Source organism: Uloborus diversus, chromosome 9 (assembly GCF_026930045.1).
Source record: "Uloborus diversus isolate 005 chromosome 9, Udiv.v.3.1, whole genome shotgun sequence".
Lineage (NCBI taxonomy): Eukaryota > Metazoa > Arthropoda > Arachnida > Araneae > Uloboridae > Uloborus > Uloborus diversus.
The window spans coordinates 49,182,687-49,209,479 of record NC_072739.1 but is presented as its reverse complement, the minus strand read 5'-3'; the positions used below and the strand labels follow the sequence as shown (position 1 = coordinate 49,209,479).

The following is a 26,793-nucleotide window of genomic DNA, read 5'->3' as shown; positions in this document are numbered from 1 at the left end:
AATTCGCAAAAAGTATGACATTTACGGTACATTTTCCCTACCTTTCATTTCGTTTGTGAATTTTTATTGATTTTTCTTACATTTATTCCATTGTTTCCATTTTCCATTTATTTCATAATCTAGAACACATTCAGAATACATTTCATCGTTACTTTTAAATAATTCGAAAAATGTTTGTTTTTTGAATTACAAACTGTTTGCAAGCAGAGCTTGAGAAAAACTAACCAAACTTGGATTAAATAAAAGGGATTCTTTTATTTAGAAAAGAAAAGCCGTGTTTAAATTGACTGCATGAAATTCGCGAATGAAAAAACGTAACATTAAGATTTATTTCAATGTATACAACTCAATAGGTGCAGTTAGTAAGGGCTCGAAAGCTAAATAAAATGTGTTTTACTGTAAAAACTAATGTTTTTTTTTTCCAAATTGTAACAGTGTTTATAAATTCCGAAGCTTAGAAGTCAAAGTTAACGATTATAAAAACTGTATAACTAGAAGTATTTTCAGTGAAAAATTTTCCAAGTTATTTATTGCGCACTTTGCACGAAAAAACTAAACAAACTTTTTTTTGGAAAATGCCTTCAACGTTTTAAGTTTTATTGTTGACTAATTCGTATAAAACGCAAAATGACCATTAAATTTATCAATCTAAATAATTATTCCTCCCCATTCTGAAAATGTCTTAAATCGAAATAGTATTTCTTTGAAACACATCAAAGCATTAAATGCTGCTTTTCTAAAAAATAAATAAATAAATGAATACAAATGCTACATAAAAGCTGAAAAAAATAATTGAGTAAGCTCAAATCATAAAAGCATAGAACAGGAAGTTTAAAAGCCAAAGCAACAAATAAGCTTCTTACGGAATCGTTAAAAAATAAATTTAGCAAAATGCGAAAAAGTGAAAGAATAATTATTTAGAGCGCAGGATTAGTTTTAGGATAAACTTACTGAAAATAGAAAAAAAAATCTAAATTTTAAGTAAGCAACACTGTTTTTGTAACTTTCAATGAAACTGAAAGCATTTGAACTTTTTTTATCGAAAAAAGCAATTATTTTTGCTTTAGTAATTTCATTTAAAAGCTTTTTCTGGGCTCTAAGTTTATTTATTGGGCAAAAATGAACGTCAAATACTGATGTTGAACTTTGCAGTAAAATTTAATCACGCTGATTGGAAATACTTCTCAAATCTATATAAATAAAACGAAGAATATATATATGTATGTTTCCTATACGTCGGATGACGACCAAATTTGGCAGAGAGATATTTGGGCACCTCAAAAGGAACTCGTAGGGGTTTTCAAACGACAAAAAAGTACCGAACCGTTCTAGTTCTAATTTTAAACGGGCTCTTTCTACGTGAAATAATTATCCAACTGGTTCGATTTTAGTCTCATTCAAAAGCCCGCGAAAAATACCAATTTAGAAGATTTTTTTCCATCCAGAAGTGAAACCATAAAGTCCCTAAAATCACCAACAGAAAAGTTAAAACATTTATAAGTAAGGGAAAACAACCTTTGAACTGGAAATTTATTGTCTGTCGCGAGCTCAGTTTCAATTAGCGTAACAAAATGATTGAGAAGAAAAATTGTTGCCATTGTTTTGCTCGACCTGTGAATAAATACCATTCTTGCTTATGTTTTGAGGCTATTCCTGCAATGGGGAATTTAAAATATTTTGATTTTTGGTTGCTTTTCCGCGATCTGTCGGGAAATTTTGCATTTTTTTTTTTTTTTTTTTGTTCAAGCCTGATTGTAGAACTCGCGTCAGTTTACGTAACTTTTATTTTCGAGGTAGGCCGTGCAAAGCCGATCGAAGCAGCTTGTTCAACATAAAAGACGAATAAAATATTACATAATACACGAAAATATTTACTCATACGCTATATAGCAATTCAAGCTCTTGCAAAGCGATTTGTCCTTTTTACTATTTTGGTAACTGGAACGTTCCTCAAACTACTCTGAATAGAAACAATAGTATGACGCACACAAGTTGCAAAAATAGAAAATACATACAAGCTTTTCATCAAAACAATCAGTTCTGAGCGCTGGGTTTCGCTTCCGATCATTCAACTGAAGTAAAAATGTTAAATTATAATATTAATAACGGGAAATTAAACAGAAGGCCAGCTGATTAACACTTGCAACAAAAACATTACAACTGACTGACATTTTACTTACATTAAAGTTAGTCAGTTACCATGTTTTTAACACCTCTTTATGCACTCAAAATGCATTTTGGAAATTCCATTATAACATTAAATTCATCTTAAAAATACAATAACTCAGGGGGGAAATCTTTTGTATTATGTATATTTTGCTTTGTATGTTACAAAACACGTGCTGTTTAATTTTAAAACTAGAAATTCGCCCGTCAAGGTATGACGAGTGAAAATTTGCTTCTGCTTTTGAACGAAGTTATTGCCTGTTTGCTGATATTTTGATAGTTGAAATTGTAACCCTAACTCCAGTGGATTAAGCCTCAACTCCAGTTGGTAGCGTTCATTGTTAACCAATTTTTTCGTTTCTTCATTCCCCTGAAATGAAAGTATTACCAGTAAAACAGTTAAGTTTCCGGATCGAGTTCAGCCTTGTCAGAATCAAGTCTTTCTCTGTATGTTAAACATTACCAAAACACATTATCAAATCATCATACCGTGGCGCGAGTTTCATTGTTGAAACACGCGGGTTACTCGATCATCGGCTATTATTCATATGCGGATAATGGCTGCAAGGTTGGTCCATTAATTACCATTTATTTTATAAAAGTAATGATTCAATTTTAATCCCATTACACAATAGCCTAAATTCATCACTCTCTCATTCGTTACATCACTCCCTCTTTCATGAAGGAGTATGAGGGAGTGATGAATTTTAACAAAATGGACATTTAATTTTTTACAGTTATCTGAACTGAGATAGACTTAGTGGACTCGTAACTACCTAAATACTGAGAAGTCAATATTAATGATAAGTTTTCAATATTTACCGGTATGCAGTAGAGGCTGATGATGGTAATAAAACTTTCAGTCCACTCTCTGTCAAAAACTCTCACTGAGAACAAGAGATCTAAAAATCAAATTACTGTTTTATTTATTTATTTATTTATTTATTTATTTATTTATTTATTTATTTATTTATTTATTTATTTATTTATTTATTTATATTTATTTATTTATTTATTTATTTATTTATTTATTTATTTATTTATTTATTTATTTATTTTATTTATTTATTTATTTATTTATTTATTTATTTTATTTATTTATTTATTTATTTATTTATTTATTTATTTTATTTATTTATTTTATTTATTTATTTATTTTTTTTGATGAAATATGCTATGATGGCTACCAAAACATCTAATTCCATCAAAAAGTATTATGTGCCCTCTAGAGGAGTTTTGATAAGTCAGAGAGGGTATGACATACGAAGTTACGGATAACATTCAATAATAATATTAAAGTTGATATTTTTAATGATAAATTATGATAATGTTATATTATAGTAACTGTTTGAACATAAAATCAACTTTTTGAAAATAAATAATACATTCTAACTTCAAAATTACAAAAATAAATGTAAAACGTTGAAATCTTGTGTGGGGACCAGGGCTGTGGAGTCGGAGTCGGTGTAGGAGCCGAAGAGTCAGAGTAGGACTGATTTTAAGGTAAAAGAGTCGGAGAAGGAGTCGTTCAAAAACATACCAGCTCCGACTCCGTGCGTCTTTTTTCTCTAATTTTCACTTACTATACAGATCCAATAAAATATATCTGTGTTTTAAAATCAAAAGACTATTTCTAATAAACTTGCTTCTCACTAAAATGTATGCAATAAAATAAGCATATGATTTATTGGTTACAACACTCAATAATTTCAGTTAATCTTAAAATCTTCCTACTCAGGTTAATTCTACAGCAGCCAATAAAATTAAAGTTAAAAATTGAGTGACGAAGAAACATAGGTATAGCAAAAGCTATTCGTACAAAGCGGTATACCGCTGCATTTTGTGAAAAAAATTCCTCAAGACGTGCATGTACCCGGCAACTCTTCGTTCTTTTCTGCTCCATTTACGCTTTATAGATAATATATAAGTTAAGATTTATTGGGAAAATTTTTCAGAATTAAAACATTTATATTTTTTATAAACTCTAAAATTAATCGGGACGTCACCCACCAGATTGGTGTCACCCGGTGCGGCCCTCTCCCACTCAAGAAAGGTTTTTTGACTTTGCAAGAAAGCTTTTTTTTCTCTCAAGTTACAGCTTTCAAATATTGAAAGCACACGATTCGATTGACATCTAATTGTTAAACATTAAAGGAGAGCATATTGATCCTTTTCAGTTTTAAAAAAAAAATGGGATTCTTAAGTAATCTCACTTTTAAAATCGTAATTACTGAAAAATTTTGATTTTCAAATTTAATTTCTAGCGTTGTATGAATCTTAGGTTTACAATTAGGGATTGCAATACCGGTATACCGAATACCGGTACTGCAGGCAATTTTACAATTTTGTAATACCAGTATTCGGCGAGGTAAAATACCGGTATTTTCGGTAATACTTGAAAGTAATAAAAAGTTTCAATTAATGAATTTTCAGTTTCTCTTATTAAATAATTCATATATTACAAATGTACATTTCCTTTTCCATGATACAGAACCAAAATCAATCTATGGATGTAAAAATTTGACTTCAAACAAGCGAACTAGTAGAATATCATTAAAAAAAGTAGTGGAAAGGTTGCAAAATTATCTTGTTATTGTCATTACAAGATAATGAGATGAATCGCGGCATTTTGTGCATCATGTTTTAATTATTTCCGTTTCCCTAATCACTCTCTTTCTCTTTTATGAAAGTAAATTTCGAGTGTAATTTTGAACGCATTTGTCCTATGAACCATTCATTCTAACCCTCAATTGAAGTATAATACTTCATGATGCCATTTTTAATTATTTATCTCAAAGGTACTAAATTTTGACACAAACTTCTTGTTTACTAATAAAATAGTAATTTGTTGTCAACAGTATTGGTTTATTGTCCTTTCTCGCTGGGGACTACTTTGGTTTTCTACTTAGCAAGATAATATTTAAAAATCAAATATTGCTTTGAAAATTTGCATAGAAGTAAAGCATAATCAATTAAAACATATTTTCAGATGTGTCATAGTTATAATTGTGAAGAATTTTGAAAAGAAAGCGAAAACGAAGAAGAGAAACTAACAAGATCAAATTTAGTCAAGTTTGTCGTAGATTTCAAAATAAAGAAATAATAAAAAGCAAACACAAACCTCTTGTGCTAAAGATAAAATGATGTTAACATCGGAAACGTATCGTCTATCAAAGAGAAATTACAACTAGCTACAAATTTAAAGAAAAAAAAAGCTAATAATTAATACTACACACAACACAAATGATACACACGCATAGGAAAGGATTTATCCAAAACTAACGCGCAAGAGATCGAATCATATGAAGATGAAGGACTTCGAGGCAATTAGAGGCGGTGTATCGCGCATTGTCAACAGTACCACTGACCTGTGTGAATTCAGAAAGAGTATTTTCAACTGTAGGAAAGTTGAGGACTAAAATGAGCTCCAGGCTTAGAGGCAATTCAATAGATGCATTTTGTTTTTTGCTATTATTGATTTTTTATTATGCCATTTGTTCCTTCATTTTATATGCTTACAATACATTTTCATAAATAATACAATTTTTATTCAAAATTATGAAATGTAGAAACAAAACAATAGGTTTTCATGCATTTTTTCAGAAAGTTCAAATATCGGTACTAATACCTGTATTCCGGTATCACGTTTTAAAAATACCGAATACTAGTATTGAATTTTTGGTCCGGTATTGCAATCCCTATTTACAATAAAATACAACGCTTAAATTTCATTAAAAGGAATTAATGCTTCTATGTCGGTATAGAGGTTTTTCCCCCTTCCCATGAGGGGAGGGGAGTGAATTGAAAAAATCAAATAAAAGAAATAAATAAATAAAGCCGGAGTCGGATGTTTCAAAATCCGGGAGTCGGAGTCAGAGTCGACAATTTTCCTTCCGACTCCGCAGCCCTGGTGGGGACAGTATGAGGGAGTGCAAATGATTAATTTGAATCACATTACTAGTTAATTCAAAAACTACCAAAATAACTTCTAAACTTGATATTATGCATGCCTGTTAAATTTATTTTAAAATCAATGATAAACTAATGAGATATAAGTATAGACCATTAGTTTAGCCGATTTAGAGATCATTACAAATAAATATGAACTTTCTGTTATAATCGCTTGCTACAAGATATAAAAAAGAGCGTGACAATATTTTTTTTTTTTTTTTGCTTTACTTAAAATATTGCTTTAGCCTTCATATAACAAAATCCCATTTGTATTTATGAGGCTTAATATATGCAGTCTAAAATTTTCTTCATTTTAAAAGTTTTGATTCCAAAGGATTATTCTGCATCTATAACTTTTTATTTCATTGAACAAGTAAGATAGAAAATTTTTGCTCGAGTGAATAAATTTAAGAAGTTGTTTTCAAAAACATGTTTCGAAATAGCTTTAGTCGCTCCGAAGCAAATAAAAACCCGACTTTATGAAGTGATCAAAATGTGTAAAGAAGCGGATTACATATTTGTTCCTGTTTATCCAATGTAAATAATATTTTTATAAGAGATTTAGAGGCAAGCGTTTTTAAATCCAGAGTGTAGTTAAAAATTCATGTGGAAAATATTTTCATTTCCTCCACCCATGCATAATGCAGCTCTTTTAATACCAAGAAAATTTTGAAAGTAAACATATTTTAAATTCCATGCATATAATTTTGGATGACATCAAATGGATGTGGGTTAATGAAAAATATTTCTTAAAGTGGCAATTTGGAGCAAGATTCCTGAGATTACGAAACGGTCAATGTTGCTTTTTACAGTGGCTTTGAAAAATACATTTCTTTTGCAAAAAAGTGACAATGTTGAGCACATTTCTAGTATTATAGGGAAATACGCATTAATTCCATTACAACGAAATTCAAGTTACAACGAAAAAAATTTGGGTTCTTCTGAAGTTCGTTGTAACGGGAGTTTACTATGTTTAGTTACATGATTATTCTCGAGGTACTGATGTAAAAAGGAGTTTACGTATGTATGCTCTGAAACAGGGACGGATACAAGGGAGGGGAGACGGGGGCGATCAACCCACCCTTGAAGTACTCTCTATAGGTAATTTTTCAAAAATGAACTTCAAAAAACGCAAATTTAGATGAGTTTCATTCATGTTGGTTGATGGGAGTTCTGGGTTAATGACCTTATTCCAAAATTAATTCGAGTCCAAAACCTTTCTGATCCTTATTTTTAAATCAGTATACAAAGTGAAAAGTAAGCATTTAAAATAAATCGCTCCTCCCTCGAAAAATTTCTGGGTCCGTCCTTGCTCTGAAAACGTTCATTTTATTCTTACGATATCTCGCTCTCTCAAGGAACGCCCACAAATGATGTCATGGCTTGAGGGGGGAAGGGGGTTCACGAAATTGTGAATTTTGGACAAAGGGGAAGGACGGGTTTTCATAAAGTGTGATACCACACTTTTTACTTCTTTTTACATAGTAAAGGAAAACCTTGCCGTAATCGAAGGGGGGAAGGAGGGTTTTTGTCATTAGTTGAGCATTTTTTCCATACCGCCATGGCACCATTAGAACCAGTCACCTTTTTAAAATCCCATTTGTAGCTTACTTTCCCGTAAAACTGTAAAAAAAAAAAAAATAAATAAATAAAGACGAAGCAAGACTTAAATTTCGCTAAAAACAAAACAAAGTGAAAAATACATTTTTTGACTCAATAAATAATGAAAAATAAAATGCTTGAAAATATGGTTTTAAGATGAGGAAATGTGTGTCTGTTGGTCTATCTGCCTTCTCTCTCCCCCAAAACACATATGGGTGAATGATATCATTTAAACAAATCTATTTTTCAAAAATTAAATAAATACCTTTGTGCTGGAGCGTTGGTTTATTTTCTTTTACTTAAAACCCTTTTTTTCTTCGAAATTTCTCGGCGAGGACACCTTATTCTCATATTCAGTTTTCGGAGTTGATCAATCTTTCTTTCAATTTTGAACATTTAAAAATTTAATGTTTGCGCCTATGGAGAAATTAAGGCATTTTTTAAATGAAGTTTCAAGCTTCCTTTGAATATACCTGAATCTTTTATTTGATTCACATAGCTTTTTTTTTTTATTTGTACCCCATTAGCCTTTTTCTTTCATAACGCAGTAATTAAAAGTAAAATCTCCCGAAAAGGCTTGAAAGTTATCAAAAGAAATTGGAAAAATAAATCCCTTATCAAATATCTTATTTTTTCTTAACTGACTCTGCCCTTCAATAAGAGCCAGTATTTTCTATAAAATTTACTACAGTTTACTTTTCTTCCAGGGAAAAAAATAATCATCAAAAGGGAAAGCATAAGCGCGTAAGATTACAAATTAAGTCTTCAAAGAAATTATGCTCGTCAAAAGAATATTTTCATAAATGGCGACCTTTTTATTAATTAGGTTTTCGATTTTTTGTTTCCAGCTACAAAAATTTTGTTTTGCGAGAAAGTTATCTTTTCAAATAATGAAAAAAGAAACTTGAGACACTTTTAATGGAAATTACTCGATTTATTTAATAATCTTCCTTTACCGACTCAAAAAGTTAAAAAAATAAAAAACTATTTACCACACTTAGTCTAAATTCTAAACATTATGTTATGACTGTTTGCTAAATTTATTTTTAAAACAATGATAAACTATAATAGGTATGGGACATTAATTTGGCTTGTTTGGAGAGAATCACCCATAAATATTACGAACTGGTTGATTGGTTTGATTGGGGTTTTTGGCGCAAGAGCCTTAAGAGGCTATACTGCGCCAAACGATTGCTAAATAGTAGATGGAAAAGCCAAAAACTTGAGATTGGTTAAGGAGCATTGGACATAAAACTGCTAGATTTTTGAAGAACTTGCTAAAATAAACACATAAACGAAGTTTTAAATTTTGAATGACGAGCCGAAAGGAATAACTAAGAAACAATTTTGAGTGAGATAAAAATGTTAACAACAAAATAAAGACAAGACAGAAACAAGGACATAAGAAAGAACGCTAAATAAGAGACAAAAATCCATTCTTCTAAAGGAAGGGGAACAACTTAAGATGAGGTGTGTTTTCAAGCAGTTCCTTCAAATATGGATGAAGCTGATTCATTACGAACTGGAGATCAATTTCTGGCAGGAGAGGGAAATGGAAATGGTATCTGACAAAATTCGGGGGCTCACAAGCAGCTGTCGTGTAAATGCTGATACTATTGGAGCATCTCTCTTAGTTAAAACAAGCTTTGTGTGTGTGTTTATTATTACCATGAGATAACGTGAAAAGAAATTATAAAGGTACTTACAACTTATTGATAAGCATAATTCTTTGACAGTCATATTCACCATCCAAATCAGATATTTGAACCGGTTGATGGAAGTCCTCTCAATACTTAGACCCCATTGGATGATGTGATCTTTTTTTTTTTTTTAAATTCCTTTGAAGACATTGGAAATCATTCAATAAACTATCGTTAGTTTTGTGCTTGTGGTATTATCTATGATAACTCAATATAAACTAAGATTTTAAAATAAATTTTCGATGAAAATGTATCTGCTGAATATGTTACATTCTTTAGGAAATGCTTAGAGGAAAAAAAGTTGGAAAATGTCCGAAAGATAATAGTATTTATTGTGAGCAAATTATGAACTTACTTAAACTGTCTTACTCTGTTCACGATAAATGATTTGCAGATGACAGTGTAATGCTTTTCAAGTTGGTTATTTTACTATAAACAGTGTTGTTAAATTAGTGAACTAATTTCCTATTATTAAAAAATTGATTTGTAATACCAGATCCGTCATTTTTTTTAAAAAAATCTTCAAAGTAGCATTATCACCAGTGATATCGGGATCAAACAAGAGTAAACTAATCAGAATTATTTAATAGGCCTGACTTTGAAGCAGAAAACTATTATTTCTATTTTTTTTTAACTTCTCAGCAAAACAAGAGTTTAATAATTTATTATATTGCTTAAAAAACTACAGGATAGGATGAGAGATTTAAATTACTTCTAATCAACAGGCAAGTGTATTTTCCATACAAAAGCAACAACTTTGAAAGCAATAACTGAAATTTATACAGCATTTTGAAAGCAAAAATGCTTTGTACTATTGCAGCGATGATGATTACGTGAATCATGAACATTTTTACCACAAAATGCCAGGGTTTTTTTTTGGAGAAGACAATATATGTACGAACACATCACGGCAGGAAGGGGGAGTAGCGATAATCACAAATATATGTACGACACAAAGAAGTATTTAGAAAACATATAAATATATATGTAGAATTAATTCACATGAATCAAATATATTTACCATCAAAATGAAAAGGGAAATATTAAACTTACATAATATTCAAACAATAAAACTGAATACTTAAGCATCAAAAGTAATTTAACTACAATGAAGGAAAATTCAAATAGTCTGGCGCGGATACAAGGGGAGAAGGGTCATGGAGGTCACGATCCCCATCCCTCCTAAATCGTCGATATAGTCCAGCTGTCCGCATAAAGCCCAAACACTTATTTACTAATAATATATAAAGCTGAAAGTCTGTTTCTCTGGATATCTCGATCTCTGTCTCTCTGTCTTTAGGTTTGTTACGCGCATAGTGCCTAGACGGTTTGACCGATTTTCATGAAATTTGGAATAGAATTAGTTCGTAGTTAGATGGGCACCTCGAAGCGATTTTTCGAACATTCGATTCTGATCTTTTTCTATTCCAATTTTAAGGACATTCTACCGAGCAAATTATCAAAACATGGAAGAGTAAATTACCGTAACATGGACGAGCAAATTACCACAACGTGGGCGAGCAAATGAGCATAGCAAATTGGCGAGAAATACATCATCCATTATTTGTAAAGATACAAACAAATCAAATGACCTTTTAATTTTCTACTATCGGCAAAGCCGTGTGGGTACCACTAGTAATGAATAAAATGCAAAATAAGTCGGTAATCGTTTCAATTGAAGAATTGTTTTTGAAAATAAATATTTGAAATATCACTTCTTTTCATAGCCCATGAAACCAGTTATTAATGTTAATGCCTATCAGGTGCGTTATTAAGAGCCAATTTGGTTCTTTTTAACAATACCCAAGCAGTTTCAGAAATTTTTCGTGCCCAAAACCGTGAACTCGTTCATATTGAAGGGGGAGGGGAGGGTGATACGAAAATACATCTAAAAAAAAGTTTCTCCTCCTCAAGGACACCCCTCAATATTTTTAGACTTGTGGATATACTGGAAGAATTTTAGGTTGCTTTTTCAACTGAAAGAGGGTGTTCAACTCTCCTTTCCCCAAACTTCATTAGTATGGGGAGGGGGGTTAAAAATACATTGAACAAAAAGCATTACATACTATAATGTACACTAGTAATATGCATATACATTGAAATAAAATAATTATTTACAAAAAAACTGCTGGAAAAATTGAATGTTTCTAAATTTGTGGCATTTTTTAATGCAACGGTTAATGTTAAATTAAGGGGTTATTGAGCACATTCTTAAAATTTGAGTAAAAAGCTAAACCTTTTCAAGCATAATACTATTAGTAAGTCTAAAAAAAAGGGGGGGGGGAGCGTCCTGGACTGTAGCTGAAAAAAAGTTTTTTTTTTTTTTGAACCGCCTTAGGGGAGGGGATGACTCTTTAGTATGACCACCCTAAACTGGTAGTCTGTATCCGCTACTGAATACAGTAGAACCTCGTTTATCTGGCTCTCATTTATCTGAATCTGTTGATAACCCGTATCAAGTTTTTTTTCTTAAAATTTATATTGACTATTTTGCGATCATAATTTAAAATTAGAAGATAATAATTTTAAGTTATGACGCTGAAAAAATAGCTATGCGTACGCCAAATATATATTTTGATTTTGATCTGCTAATTTAAGATGATTGTGCTCAGTGGTTGGAAGTAGCGCGCTACAAGTAGCGACGCTACTGTAGTAGCTACATTTTTGAGTAGTTTGTAGTGTAGCGCACTATTTTTTTTCAAAAAGTAGTGTAGTGAGTAGTTAACTACAAAAAATAGTAGTTTGTAGCGAATTCTGGAAACTACGTTTAAATAAACTGAAAAAAAAAGGTTCAAACGAATTTGACTGGCGCAAATTTTACACAAGTACATCAGCGGATGCAATAAGAAATAAGACTCATAAAAATACGAGCTGACCTCAGGTATTTCATTTTGACGCCATACGTTCTATCTGTTTGACGCGATTAGTTTTTTTGCCGTCGTAATTTTCATATTTTACCAATATTCATATTGCAAAAAGCACTTACTTTCGCGAAAATGTATATGTCGGTGATTTCGCGAGTTGAAAATTTGGTGAATTTTATATGAACAGACCGAAGATTTAAAAACAAATATTTTAGCGAGGCTTAAATTTTCGACAGTATTCACCAAATAAAAAGAAGCTACTGAAAATGCTATAGAAAAGGATGAAATTGAACTGTTCTGGAGAACTTAACAATAAATACAAGCATTACAGTGTGTGAGAGTATATGATAACGGACAGTTTTCTTAATGTCTTCTGATGAGCTAATTTATCAATCTTTTTTTGTTCAATCCTCTTACGGTGTGTGTGTGTGTGTATTACGGTGTCCTCCCCCCCCCCAAAAAAAAATCGAAAGTTGATTTTTCAAGTTGCACACTGTCTTATATTTTGTCCTTTTACGTCAAAAAAAAAAAAAAATCATATAATTTGAACAACGGCAGCAAGTGCCGATTATGTCTGAAAGTGTGAACCAGCACTTGTGTAATGCTAGGCCAAATTAAAATAAAATTTTTTTTTACAAATTCAGAATTAAAAACCATTTAGATATCCCACACGTGCCTAACATTTATAATTTTCTTCAAAAAATTAAGTTTTTGATACATATTTTCAGAAATGTAAGATTTTACGAATTATCATGCTAAAAAATATAAACAGTAAAGTAGAAAAGTAGGTAATTAGCGTTAAATAGAAATTTTTGTTTTCTGCAATTTTTAAGTCTCCCACATAGTACTCAAAGATCTGGTTTTTTTCCAGGTTGAGTTGAATTTTTCATTCAAAATACATTATTTTTTTATTATTCGTTTGTAATTGTTGATCTGTAAATATGTTCGGCAGTAATTTTTGAACTTGATATTCAACTTAAATTTATATGCAATGTTTTAAAAGATAACTGAAAAATTGGCAAAAAAAAAATCAATTTTTTAAAGAAAATTATAAATTTTATGTAAAGTGTGGCATATCTAAATGTTTTTTAATTTGAATAAATGTTCTTGTGGCACATATGGGGTGTTGGGTACAGGGGCAACGTTTTATCAACAGAAATTTTGAGTTTCTAAAAAAAGTTCCCCCCCCCCCCCCCCCCCCGATGTGGCCTAGCATACAAGTACTGTTTTACACGCAAATTATATGAAACTTTTTCTCACGATTGTTTTGAAACAAGAAGAAGAATACAAGAGTGTATGCGACTTGAAAAAATGACTTTCATTTTTTGAGGGACAACCAATTGTGTATGCCTTTTATTTACTTATTTTTTGAAAAGTAGCGAAGTAGTGACTACATTTCAAAAGTAGTTTGTAGTTGCTACATTTTGAAAAAAGTAGTTGTAGTTAACTACATTTGTAACAAAGAAGTTGTAGTTCGCTACAAAACAAAATGTAGTTTTTCCAACCACTGATTGTGCTTCATTCAAAGGCCACTCGTGTGTGATGCTGAAGAGAAAGAATTAGTTATTTCCTAAGAAATGTCGTGATTTTTCATATCTTGTAGAAAAAAAAACTGCGCTTAATTTTTTTACCAGACATTGTTTTTGTCGGAATGAACAGCAAGACTGTCTGCTTAAAGATTTGATTTTATTATTATCCATCATACAAACTGTTTCATCCGGATTGCCTTTGGTCCCAGTTAGTACAGTACATAAGGAGGTTTCACTGTACATTGGATCCATTCGTCATTTGAAGACGACACTGAGTGCTCAGTCATTGAGCAATAATTTGACGACTAGCGCACTATAAGGCCCCTATAGTATATATGAGCCGTCGCATCAACTTAAGTTCAGCCATTTTGGATCAGATCGCGTGTTTGAGTGGTTGTCTTTTCTCGCAAGTTATCGCGTTTGGTGATTGTTCACTGCAAGCAATTATATTAGCGGCACGTGAATTGTTTTTTAAATAAAGTATTATTTTTGGCTAATTTGTCAAAACCTGAAACTTTACTCTGGTAACCTGATCTCCGCAACAATGAAAAATACGATCAAAAATAGATAGGCTTAAGCTGATGCGTCGGCCTGTATATATAGCGGCTCTAGCACACTATTTAAAAAATAAACGAGCATTTTAGCAGTAAAAGCTGGTTAAATGTATACAATAAAATAAATAAAAACAATATATAAGTACATGAAAAGTAAATAGGTATTCAGAAATCATGCAATGTTTCAAGAAAAAAAAATGAGTAAAAAGGAACTTAATTAAAGGAACTTTTACCATGATCAAAGGAACTTATAATTTTTAGCAACAAAAAGGACTCAGAACTTTTAGATTTCACGAGAAAAATTCATAACTCTAAAGTACGGTACTAAATAGTCAATCATTATAATTTTAATGACTTATGCAACATCTTATTTGTTATACTATTAGAAGTGATGTAGTTTAAAAAAGAGATATTAAGAAAACCTCAAAATTGGGGTTGTGGGGGGGGGGACTCAACAAAAGAAAAGACGGTTTGAAATTAATTTGCATCACTTTCGCAATATTTTTGCAGTAAAAGTCAAATGTTTCGGAGCCACCTTCCCCCCCCCCCTACTTACAACAACATTGCCTTATTCAGGCAAACGGCAGTATCTGCAGGAAGGAGTTTTGAGATATTTGAAGAAATGTGTTTTGGATTCAATATTAACAGTACGGAAATTTTTAATTAGATGTTCTTTTTAACGCGCAACTTTTTTTTTCATGAAATTGTAAGATATAATATTTAATTCAATATTGTAGCAGAGCCACTTTGACGGGAAGTCATCGTGATCTTCCAAAAATGCTCTTTTTCGGCATTCCTTGTCTGACGATTCGGCAAAATTCCCATCATTCGGCGAAATTCGGGGTCCATTCGGCAAAGTTCTCATCATTCGTTCGAAATTTAGAGTTCCATTCGGCAAAATTATCATCATTCAGCAAAATTTTGAGTTCCATTTGGCATATTGAGGGCTTCCACCCTCCCAAAAGTTGGAGTTCGGGGCGCCCGTGCCCCTGTGTATTGCATAGAATATTAGAACACAGTGTGAAAAGTTTCATAAAAAATAAATCAACATTCAAGAATAGTCTCCAATCAGTAACTTCCAATTTAAAGGATGTAGAATACTGATCATATTAGTTTCATCAGAGTGCAGAATTATGCCTCCGACAGTTTTGTTTGAAGAAAAATGTGCTTTAAAATAACAAATGAATAATGAACACAAAATGGTGCAAGTTGGTTGATTGCCACTTGGTTAAAGTTACCGTACATGGCTGTATTTCAGAAAGCCAATGATTAGTAAGTTAGCCAATGATTAGAAATTCGAAAACAAAGCATGAGTTTCAGAGATCAAATTGTAAATAGGAAAATAAGAGATTGAATAATACAAAAGTCTTTTAGAAATCATTTCATACAAATAAAAAATTACTAAGGTTCTTCGAAGACAAAGGTTCTTAGTTCTCAAAATGTTAAAGGATGAATTCAAATATAGGAATTCTTCTACTAAGTGTACCATACATCTGCAATTGTATCGTGTATATAGATTTTGACAAATTGCAAATGCATCTTCCATATATTTGACTAATTCTAGTACTTCTGCCTCTAAATCCTGTCACTGGGAACTAGACATCTAGTTTTCATGACCTAATTCAGAAATTGGTGAATGAATAATACAAAAGCTTTTAAAAAAGCATTTCATACTAATAAAAAACTACTAAGGTTCTTTGACGACAAAGTTTCTTAATTCTAAAAAGGTGAAAGCATTTGACTCGAATATAAGAGTCCGTTTACGAAGTGTATCTCACATCTGCAATAGTATCGAGTCTATCAATCTTGACAAATTGCAAATGTAAATGTTTGCACTTATTTTGCACAATTCAGTTTGCACTTTTTGTGCCAAAACAAAAGTGTGGAATATGCCCAGATTCTGTGCACTTTTTTTTTTTTTTTGCACTTTTTGTACAAACTTTTTCTAGCTGGGTATCGTCAACATTTTTGAAAATTTTAGTTCTTCCGCCTTTAAATCCTGTCACTGGGAACTAGAAATCTAATTTTCATGACATAATTCAGAAATTAGTGAATGAATAATACAAAAGTATTTAAAAAGCATTTCATTCTAATAAAACTACTAAGGTTCTTTGGAGACAGAGTTTCTTAATTCTAAATAGGTGAAAGCATTTGGCTCGAATATACGAGTCCGTCTACGAAGTGTACCTTACATCTGCAAATGTGTCGAGTGTATCGCTCTTAACGACTTACAAATGCATCATTACTATCTTTTATCAACTATAGTTTTTCCGCCTCTAAATCCTGTCACTGAGAACAAGAAATCAAATAGTTCGGAAAATAATCAATGAATAATACAAAAGTCTTTAAAAATGCATTTCAGCCAAATAAAAAACTACTAAAATCCTTCAAAGACAAAGTTTCTGAGTTCTAAAAAAGTAGTCAACTCGAATGTAGGACTCCTTCTACGAAATGTACCTTACATCTGCAGTTGTATCGTGTATACCGATCTTGACTAATTGCAAATGTATCTTTAATGTCGTTGGCTAAATCCGGTTTTTCCGCCTCTAAAGCCTGCCACTGGGGACTGGATATCACATTTTCATGACCTAACTCAGAAAATAGTCGAAGAATAGAATATTTTAAAGAATCGTCTTGGAAGAATTCTGACGTCAAGGCAACATCTCGAAGAGTTTCAAGGGTCAAAGTATGATTCATGACATTCACACAAAACTGCTTCAGCTCCAAAAGCAAGTATTTGTCTGCTGCGTGGTACAAACAGTAAGCTGCGTTGAAAGACATCGGGGGTACATATCCGTGGTACATGTAAAACAGCATGCACCGCATAGTAGAAGCACTCATATCAGTTATTTCGATGCTACTGTGTAAATTTTCCTTCATATTATGTTCGAACATGGCGTCGAATACAGCTGATGATGTCCTTAAAGCTAACTTATGGGCTAAAATCTCCTGGTTTCCTATTTTAATGATGACATCAAAAGAGCTCTCTTTGTGTATCAGTTCGCTGCAGCTTTTCTCAGGAGTAGGAAAATGAATTATCAGGGACTCTGTGAAAAAGAAGTAAATGTTAGTAAGCTCATAAATCAGCAAATAAGTTGCATTAAACATGCCCGACATTAAAACCTAAACATGAACAATTAAGTAGTTTAGACGCGCACATATTGATTTCTACAATGATCCTACCACCAATTTGTTCTCATGAAACAACTACTGTCTTGCCACTTTTAACAAGAAATTGGCAAGCAGCGATTAAGACGATTATATCTAAATGATGGGAGTACACTAGCACAGCCAGAAATACCTTCTGGAGATGGTTTATTGATCAAATTTACCTTCTGGAGAGGTTTTTTTGATCCAAAATACTTTCTGAAGGAGTTTTTTTTTTTTTTTTTTTTGACCAAAAATACGTTTTGGAGGGTTTTTTTTTTTTTTTTTTTTTTTTTTAACAAAAGTACTTTCTGAAGAGAATTTTTTGATAAAAACTACCTTCTTCCTTTTTTGATCAAAACAGCCCGTTTATATGAATAAACTAATGTTTTATAATTTGCATTTATGTTAAAACTAATGCCTCTGGGGCGGTGTTTTCACTGTCAACTGCCCCCCCCCCCTCCTTCGCTGAGCCACTGAGGGGGGGGGAGAACAAAATAATACGCGTGTTGCGCGCATTTCAATTTGGCGTTGTTAAAATTAGAGGGTAGCACACATCTGTAACGACAAACAAGCATGATGTTGTCTATAAAAGATGCAACACTTTTTTCATTTTTTGCCCCTCCCTCTTTATCTTGATGTGTCGCACTGCACCCCTTACCCTTTTTGTCATTTGTCACGCAATTTTTCATAAAAAATATTCCAGTTAAAAATGCATGATGTCACACGTCTTGTAACTCTCTCTCTCTCTCTCCCTTGCCACAATATGTCACAATTCACGAACTCCTCTCCCCCCTGAAAGGGTGAAATTACTTGTAGACAGTCTATCCCTGCAAACTAATAAATGCGTCCACTTTCGCCTGTAAATCGGATGTTCGACTTTCCGTTTCATCTGAGACAAACTTGAAACAGTACAATCGTATAACTCCGGTTGATCCAGCAATGAATGCATTTATAACAGCAATAATGTGTTATAAGTGTACGTATAGCAAACACTATAAAAACGATTCATAAACGTTCCTAGAAATTAATTGGCAGCTGATACGCCTAATTTCTGCCAGTAACATATCTTGCAAAAACCAGGAAAGTTGTCCGTTAAAATCAGTAACCTTCCTGAAATTATCCTCGAATCCCTCCTGAAGAATATGGAGATCTCACCGGTTAAAGCTAGTCCAGTGCTTTCAAGAGAAATCCGGCAAGTTTTATGTAATTGTTTAGGACCTTCTAGAGTTACGAAGACAGCTTCCGCAGCACCAATGCAACCATGCACTCACCGCTACGGTAGAAGAGCAAGTGAGAACCAAGCGCCTGCTATCCAGAGACTTATTCGCTCTCATTTGGGAGCTTAATCAACTTCGACGGATCGGAGTCATGCTAAAGACGATACACTTAATAAATACACTCAGTTAATCTTTAAATTGGTAGTTAAAAACATTTTTCACGCCAGTGAAGAGTCTGCATTCGTGCTTCTTGAAGCAACTAAGGAAACTATTTTGCAAAGATGATTGGTTTTATGGGGAAATGGGTGAAATTCCTCAACGCTCCACGGAAATAATCAGCAACGTTTCGGATTTATTTTACAGTGAAACGTGAGAGTTTATAATAGCAATATTTTTCCAAAAATGCGTGATGTCACATTCTTGTTATGTTCTCTCTCTGACTTGTCACCAACTGTCACAATTTACCTACAAATTGTCCCTGCAAACTAATAGATGTGTCAGATTCCGCTAATAAACCGGATGCTCGCGTTTCCATCTCATCGAAATTAAAGCTTAACAGTACATTAATAAAACTCTGCGTGATCCAGCAACCAATGCATTTATAACAACAATAATGCGTTATAAATGCACATATATAATGTGTGTTGTAAAATTTATGAATTTATAACAACAATATTCTTCCAAAAATGCGTGATGTCACACTTCTTGTTACACCCTCTCTATCTCTCACTTGTCACCAACTATCACAATTTACCCTACAAATTGTCCCTCAAACTAACAAATACGTCAGATTCTGCTTATAAACCGGGTGTTCGTATTTCCATCCCATCGAAGTCAAAGCTTAAACAATACATTAATAAAACTCTCCGGTGAACACCCCCGATTCCTGAAAAGTAATACAGTGGACGCCGGTTAATTGTATCAATGGTTAATTGACTCAACCGTTTTAATGAATCAAATTGTCAAGAACAGAACGAAATCCAGCTTTATTGAATTCGCTGCTTTATTGAATCAGCCGCTTTGTGGAGTCAAACATGTTTAGAACAAACGTGATTCACATAAGCGGCGGCCACTGCACATGCGTCAGTTTTCGACTGTAAACCGGATGATCGCCTTCCCATAACATCGGTAGTCACACATCACAAACATCTTTACTAATAATAAAGCTGAAAGTCTCTCTGTCTGGATGTCTGGATCTCTGTCTGGATGTCTGTGACGCGCATAGCACCTTGACCATTCGGTCAATTTTCACAAAGGAAATTCCGCACAAAGGTAATTTGTAGCATGGGGATCTGCACCTCGAAGCGACTATTCGAAAATTCGATTTTATTCTTTTTCTATTCCAATTTTAAGAAAATTTTACCGAACAAATTATCACAACGTGGAAGAATAAATTACGAAATTATGATAACGTGGAACCGTAACATTGGCAAGCAAAATTGGCGAGAAATTCGTCATCAATTATTTGTAAATATACAGGCGAACAAAACTACCTTTTAATTTTTCAACTACAGGCTAAGCCGTGCGGGTACCACTAGTTGTATTATTAAAACTCCAGTGCTAATCCAGCAACAAATGCATTTATAACAGCAATTTAAAAAATCTGTAAATCTTAATAAAATGCAACAACATTTATTAAGTCACGAGATCACAATGAAAATTAATGCCCCTAAAGAATTCTTAAGAAAACTTTTTATAAATGTAAAAATCGTTTTATGAATTTTGTTACGACTACTAAAGAGGGAGATAAGTGTATTGGAATTTTGTGAAAAGAATGATACAAAAGAAAATGGTAAGAATGAATATTGGGTAGGGACTCAATTATGATTTTTTCGTATTGAGAAGTATTATATGGATACAAGCTAAACATAGAATAAAAACATATTAACTTACAAAAAGGACTCATCCATAACTGTATATCAAAACATAATTTTCTAAAAAAAATAGAAATAGAAATATATTATAACACTAATCCAAAACAGGACCGGGGAGGGGCATATCATTTTACTGAGAATTTAATCTATAAAAGAAAGAGCAAGCCAACACCGAAGAAAAAAAATCAAGTAATGATTCGAGACGAAAAATAAATTTAAAACGTGTTCCTAAATTACACATCTAAGAGTCGCGTCGGCAACGCCAGGACCACACGCACACAAACAAGTTTTGACTGAGACAAAATTCAACCATGCCAATGCGGTAGGACAAAGATATAGAAAACAGACCTCTGGGCAAAAGCCATTAGCAAGATCGCAAACTCTAGTAACCTGGAACCGCAAAACAATTTACAATGAGAGGACTGCGTTTTAAAAGATCTGAAAATTATATGCTAGTAGTGAATGACCTTTTCACCTTTTCCAACAGTGAATTTAATAGAAATGAAAAGTTCGTTTGGTTTGCGTAGAAAAAATAGAATGAACTAAAACGAGGAGCTGAGTAGAAAAAAATGTGATATTATATTAACTAATCAAGAATGTCCGAGATCCAAAAAATGGAATGCGCAGAAAACCCTGGAGACACTCTTCTACAAGTCCCAAAAACAACAAGCAAATAAAGTGCATTACTCACATACAGCATAACAGGATTAAAGAAGAAAACATTATCTGAGACCTTCAATAAACCAAAATAGGAGTACAGTCGAACTTGCTTATAACGAGCACGGAGGGGCCGCAAAATTTCCTTGTTATAACCGAGTGCTCGTAAAAAACGGGTTGGCGAAAAAAAAAACGAAGCTCGTAAAAAACGGGTTGGCGAAAAAAAAAACGATAGATCTGAGACCTTCAACAAACCAAGGCTGGAGTACAGTCGAACTCGCTTATAACGAGCACGAAGGGGCCGCAAAATTTTCTCGTTATAACCGAGTGCTCGTAAAAAACGGGTTGGCGAAAAAAAAACAGTCAGGACAACTCATACATGCTTGATTTGTTTGTTCTTTTATTTCCGTACAGAATCAAAAAAGTTGGTCAATTTGCTTTGAGCTGCCTTATTGTCTCTCTCTTGTATTATTGTTTTTTGAGGAAAGCTCATGCCCGAGAAATATCGTCATTGTCACCCATGGCTCTGAAGAAGGTTAGAATTTTGTCTGCGCATCAAAAGCTATCAAGTTTGTAGAGGATAGACTCAATGTCTTCACATTCGTTGTTATTGTCGTCGCTTTCTTCCCCTTTTTCCTCCCCTTTTGAATTTGCATTACGGTATTTTATAAACGATAATATTGGTCTCACTAAGTATTTAACTTTCAGGTGCTTCTTTACAACAAATATTAAAAAATGGACCGTCATCACTTCGTTTCAGGGTTTATGACTCGTCTGTAACTTTAGGTTGACTTTGAAATGCGAAAAAGAATCTCTTCAAGAAACAATAAGTTGAGTCGTTGGAAATTTTATCTCCTAGAAACGATAAGTTGAGCTAGAAGTCGTTGGAAATTTTATGAATCCCAAAAATATTGCTCGCTTTCAGCGAGGTCTTCTTGTTAAAAGCGAGTTATGCTCCCATAGATTTAACATTTTGCCAAACAAATATTGCTGATATCCTCGTTAAATCAGGGCTCGTTAAAAACGATTTCGACTATTATACGTCAAAAAAAAAAAAAAACAGATAGCAAGTAAATTTCCAAATTACTGCATTGAAATCAGTGCTTGACGCAACATGAGCGCTCTCATGGATCGCTATAGGTAATTCACTCAAGCGCTAGCGTAATCGCAACGCATCATGTAAACTGGTCCTAACCTAGAACCTTCTGAAATGGACAGGCCGACTTATCCAAAATTTTGGTTCCAGGACAACTTGGGATCGAACCTTGTTTCTAGTATTTATAAATATGTAATAATATTCGCTGTTTGCTATGTCGTAAAATAATAGATGTTAAGTAAAGTAAACTGTCACTTAAGGTTAATTTAGAAAGATAACTTAATTCTCAAATTCAGCAAAACTGTATCGGGAAATGTTTACTGTAACTAACCTCATTTTCACACCTTAATTGTTTTTAATTTGTATTAATTAAATTATCTTCATCTGCAGGATAAAATAATCAAACATCAATCAGCCAACACATCTAAAGCTTGGGCACCTGTTTTCTGCAATGAGGTTTTTGTACAAATACTAATTTTAAATACAAAATGCTGATGAAATAGGTTTGATTTTCAAAAGATTTAATAACGATTACTGGAAAAGTTATGCTTTAAACTCTTAATTTCCTTGTTCACACTTATTATGCTTGTTATAATGCTTTTTTTAAAAAGATGGTAACACAAGTTTGGATGGAAAACTCTGGTTTATAGGTACAGACATTGGCAAAACTATTAAGTACACTACAGTCTAAATCTGAAAAACGGCAAAGCTCACATATTCTATACTTGGAAGCTTCTACACTAAGATGGGGTGATAGAGCAAAAGAAACAGAGCTCAAAATCGATAAAAAAAATACTACGAGAAAATAAATCGTTTATGAATTTTACCTTTCACATTTCTCAATTTCAAGTTTTTTTTTTTTTTTTTGAAATTATTTTCCAATAAATTAAAAGAAAACTAATATTGTTGAGCAATGTTTTAGGCAAAAGTACTTTATATCATAGTTTTCTAACAAGATTAGCAAATTTTGTAATATGCTTGATTTATTACTTTCAGAAATATAATCACTTCAAGTTAACATGCAATTTTTCTTTCCCTTTTTTTTTACAAACGTTATCTTAGGAGTTTTTAAATTGTTCCATCAGGGTTGCTTCTGCGATAATTTGATGGACTTTTGAAACCGTACCACAATATTCTCCCGTAATTGCTGCTATATCTTTTACTACTAATTCTGCTTATCATTTTGAAACCCCACTCAACATTCTTTTCTTGTAAATTAACCAAAAATTGTAAATCAGCAAATGTTTTATTACTCGAAAAATGTTGTAGATCTATACAATAAAAAACTGGTAAAAAAGTTTTTCTCACATTGCGATATCATATCATACCCAAATATGGGTATTTTTTGTAAATACAGTGGCCGCTGCTTATATGAATCACCATTGTTCTAAATGGTTGTGATTCTATAAAGTGGCTGATTCAATAAATCGGCTAATTTAATAAAGATGGATTTTGTTCTGTTTTTGAACATTTGATTTATTGAAGTGGCTGATTCAATTAACCGGCGTCCACTGAAAAGTTCACTGAAAAATAAGTACTCTTTTTGAGGATTTACCCGGATATACACTACAATAAATACATTGGTATTTTACATCACTAGTTGGAACACATTAATCATTTTGTATAAATTCCTTTTCAACAGTTCTCAACCGTTCGAACTCGAAGCCTTCCTCCAACTTGGAACGCTGATATGTGGTCACGTCCTTCAATCCTTCCTACTATATGTAGTTAAAACAAGTAGAACAAAAGGAAACTGAAGCTGATCAGGAAAACTGAAGTTTTGATTACTACACACTAAATTCAAATCCAGATAATTTCAGACGCCAAATTAGCCATTACTACACAATTTTTTTTTTTTTTTTTTTTTAATTTGTTAATGTTATAGCATACGAAATCCAAGAAATAAATGCAAGGTTTTTTGAGGCAAGCTAGGATCTAGGTGAGGCTGTTGTGCACAGTCCCTTTCATATTATTAATGAGACGATTGGCACTGTTACTTAATATCCACATGTGATATACTTACGCTTCACTTGACATAATCCTAGAAAAAATCGCAAGTGTAAATAAGTGACTTATTCCGGCACCCACCGGAATCATTCCGCTTCGAATTGACGTCATAACAATTCCCTCAAACCGTATACGCACAGACTAGAACCCCTATAAAGGGACAGGCCGACTTATCCGATATTTTGGTTTCAAGACGGCTTTAGATTCAACCCTGTTTCTAGTATTTATAAATACGTAATAATATTCGCTGGTTGCTATGTCGTAAGACAATAGATGATAAGTTGAGTAAAAAGTCACTTAAGGTAAATCTAGAAAGATAACTTAAATCACAATTTCAACAAAAATGTATCGGGAAATGTTTCTGTAATGAGCGACATTTCTATACCTAATTTGTTTTTAAAGTTTTTTTCATTTACTAAATAAAGTAATCAAACATCAATCAGGCAACTCAGCTAAAGCTTGGGCACCAGTTTTCTGCAACGAGGCTTTAAAAAAAAAAACTAATTTTGTGTCCCTGCATTATTTTTAACCAAAATGTCGGATAAGCCCCTTTTATAGTGGCCTTAGCTCAGAGAGGAGTCATGACGTCTATCCGAAGCGGAATCCTTCCGATTTTTTCTAGAATAAGACCGTAAGTTTTCCTTTCTTTGTAAAAAAATAAATAAAATACTACAATTGAGGCAAAGAGAAGCAAAGGGATACAAGTGGACATTGTCAAGTTTTGAGTAAAACGCGTATAAAGATTTCGTCATAGGTAGGCTTTCATTGATTTTTTTTTCTAAATCATGCTGTACAGCAGCACCTACCAAGGCTACTAGTACTATCCCTTGCCCCAAGAGAGAGGAGGGGTTCACCTACCATTTGTACTGGCTGTCTCCAAATTTTTAATATTGCCACTTGCATATCTTTGTTTCTCACTACATCTATTGATCATAGCCTAAACATTACACTATCTAGATTAAAGCTATAATATTTAATTACAATATTAGATTAAACTAAAATGTATTATGCGTTCACAACGAAATGGCACTTTGCCGACCCTTATTTAACAGGCACCGAAAATCTGATGATACCCAGTAACAGATATGATGAGGAAAGGATGAGTATTAGACAAAATTCCCTTTTTCTCTTCAAAATGTCCAAAAGTTTTTTAGGACTAAAGCCTTATTAAATTAAAATGAACATGAAACACCAGCTGACCTCATGGTGTCTGTTCATAACCTTCCGCCACTGCCTTGTAAATACCAACTGGCTCATAAAATTCACTCTGATTATAGTAGATGGTTGCACCTTCTGGACCACAGCAAAATCAGTTTAATCCACCTAAAATTCTTATTATTTGAACCCAAACCTATGACTGTACGTTACTAGACCCTTGTCTGTTACTGGTACCGTTACCCTATGTCTAGATTCACCAAAATAAAAGGAATAATAGATAACTTCAATCAGGTAATTAAGTAAGAAAGTAAGATTCTACCTCTACGTTTTTTTCCATTGAGATGCTTACTTGACATGATCTCGCAGCACAATGTACGCGACTTGTCAAAACAAACAGTTTCGCTGTTTCTCGTTACTACGTGACTCTTCGCGATAAAATTACATATTCCGAGCTTGTTATCCATTGTAAAAGACATTGAGAATTTCTTCGAATGATAAGTTTTGCCGGAAGTTTGAAGAAAAAATCTGCACTTGAAGTCATGTTGAGCAACTTCTGAAGATACTCTTTCTAGGAAAATATCCATGTCACTTCCCTGGAGAATCGATTCCTTCACACAGAGTTGCCAATCGGCAGACCACAGGCGGAAAACGGGACTTTTTCTTTTTCTCTCAAAAAAATTGTCCTCTGAATAGATTTTATCAACGAAATCGATCTTCCATAAAACGAGTAAATACGTGCAATTCTGAGTACGGTAGGCTCCAGTTGAACAATCTGCGTATTCCATTTGGTAAATTTATTTATTTTAGCAAAAGAAAATTAAACGCACTGAAACCGCCCTCCTTCTAGCAAGATAAAACCGAAACTCAATGTAGAACCGTACTTGTATGAGAAGCATACGGGAGTTTTGCAACCGGTTTGACACGTGTTTTCTACACCTACAGTAGCCACCGAAGTTAAAAGCCAAAAATGAAGAAATTTCGATTAAATTTCTCTTGCGAAAGATGTCAAGGTCACATCAAAAAATAAACTCTGATTGAATGAAAAGAACGAATTATGCGCTTCCCCACATCGAAAATGAGACCCGGTGTTATTTTAGTTTTTGTTGCAAAAGATTCGTCTGGGCTCACATTTTCATACGATGTCTTGTTCTTTTAACGCACACTGATCAACATTTGTTAGCATTAAAAAAAAAGAAAAACTTTTTTTTAATTGAAAGAAAGAATTTATTCAAATCTGTGAAAAATATTTATTAAAATTCAATACATTT

General features: G+C 32.9%; 1 protein-coding gene across 1 annotated transcript in view; it reads right to left on the bottom strand.

Annotated features, from left to right (window-relative positions):
* LOC129230203 (speckle-type POZ protein-like) overlaps positions 1-25,881 on the bottom strand; it is a 77,988-nt gene extending 52,107 nt beyond the window's left edge. Inside the window, exons 1-2 of the mRNA XM_054864603.1 lie at positions 25,875-25,881; positions 16,829-17,413 (exon numbers count right to left, since the gene is read on the bottom strand). Of these exons, the coding sequence (XP_054720578.1) occupies positions 16,829-17,413; positions 25,875-25,881 (592 nt within the window). The remainder of the gene's footprint in view (positions 1-16,828; positions 17,414-25,874) is intronic.
* Between the last annotated feature and the right edge of the window lie 912 nt (positions 25,882-26,793).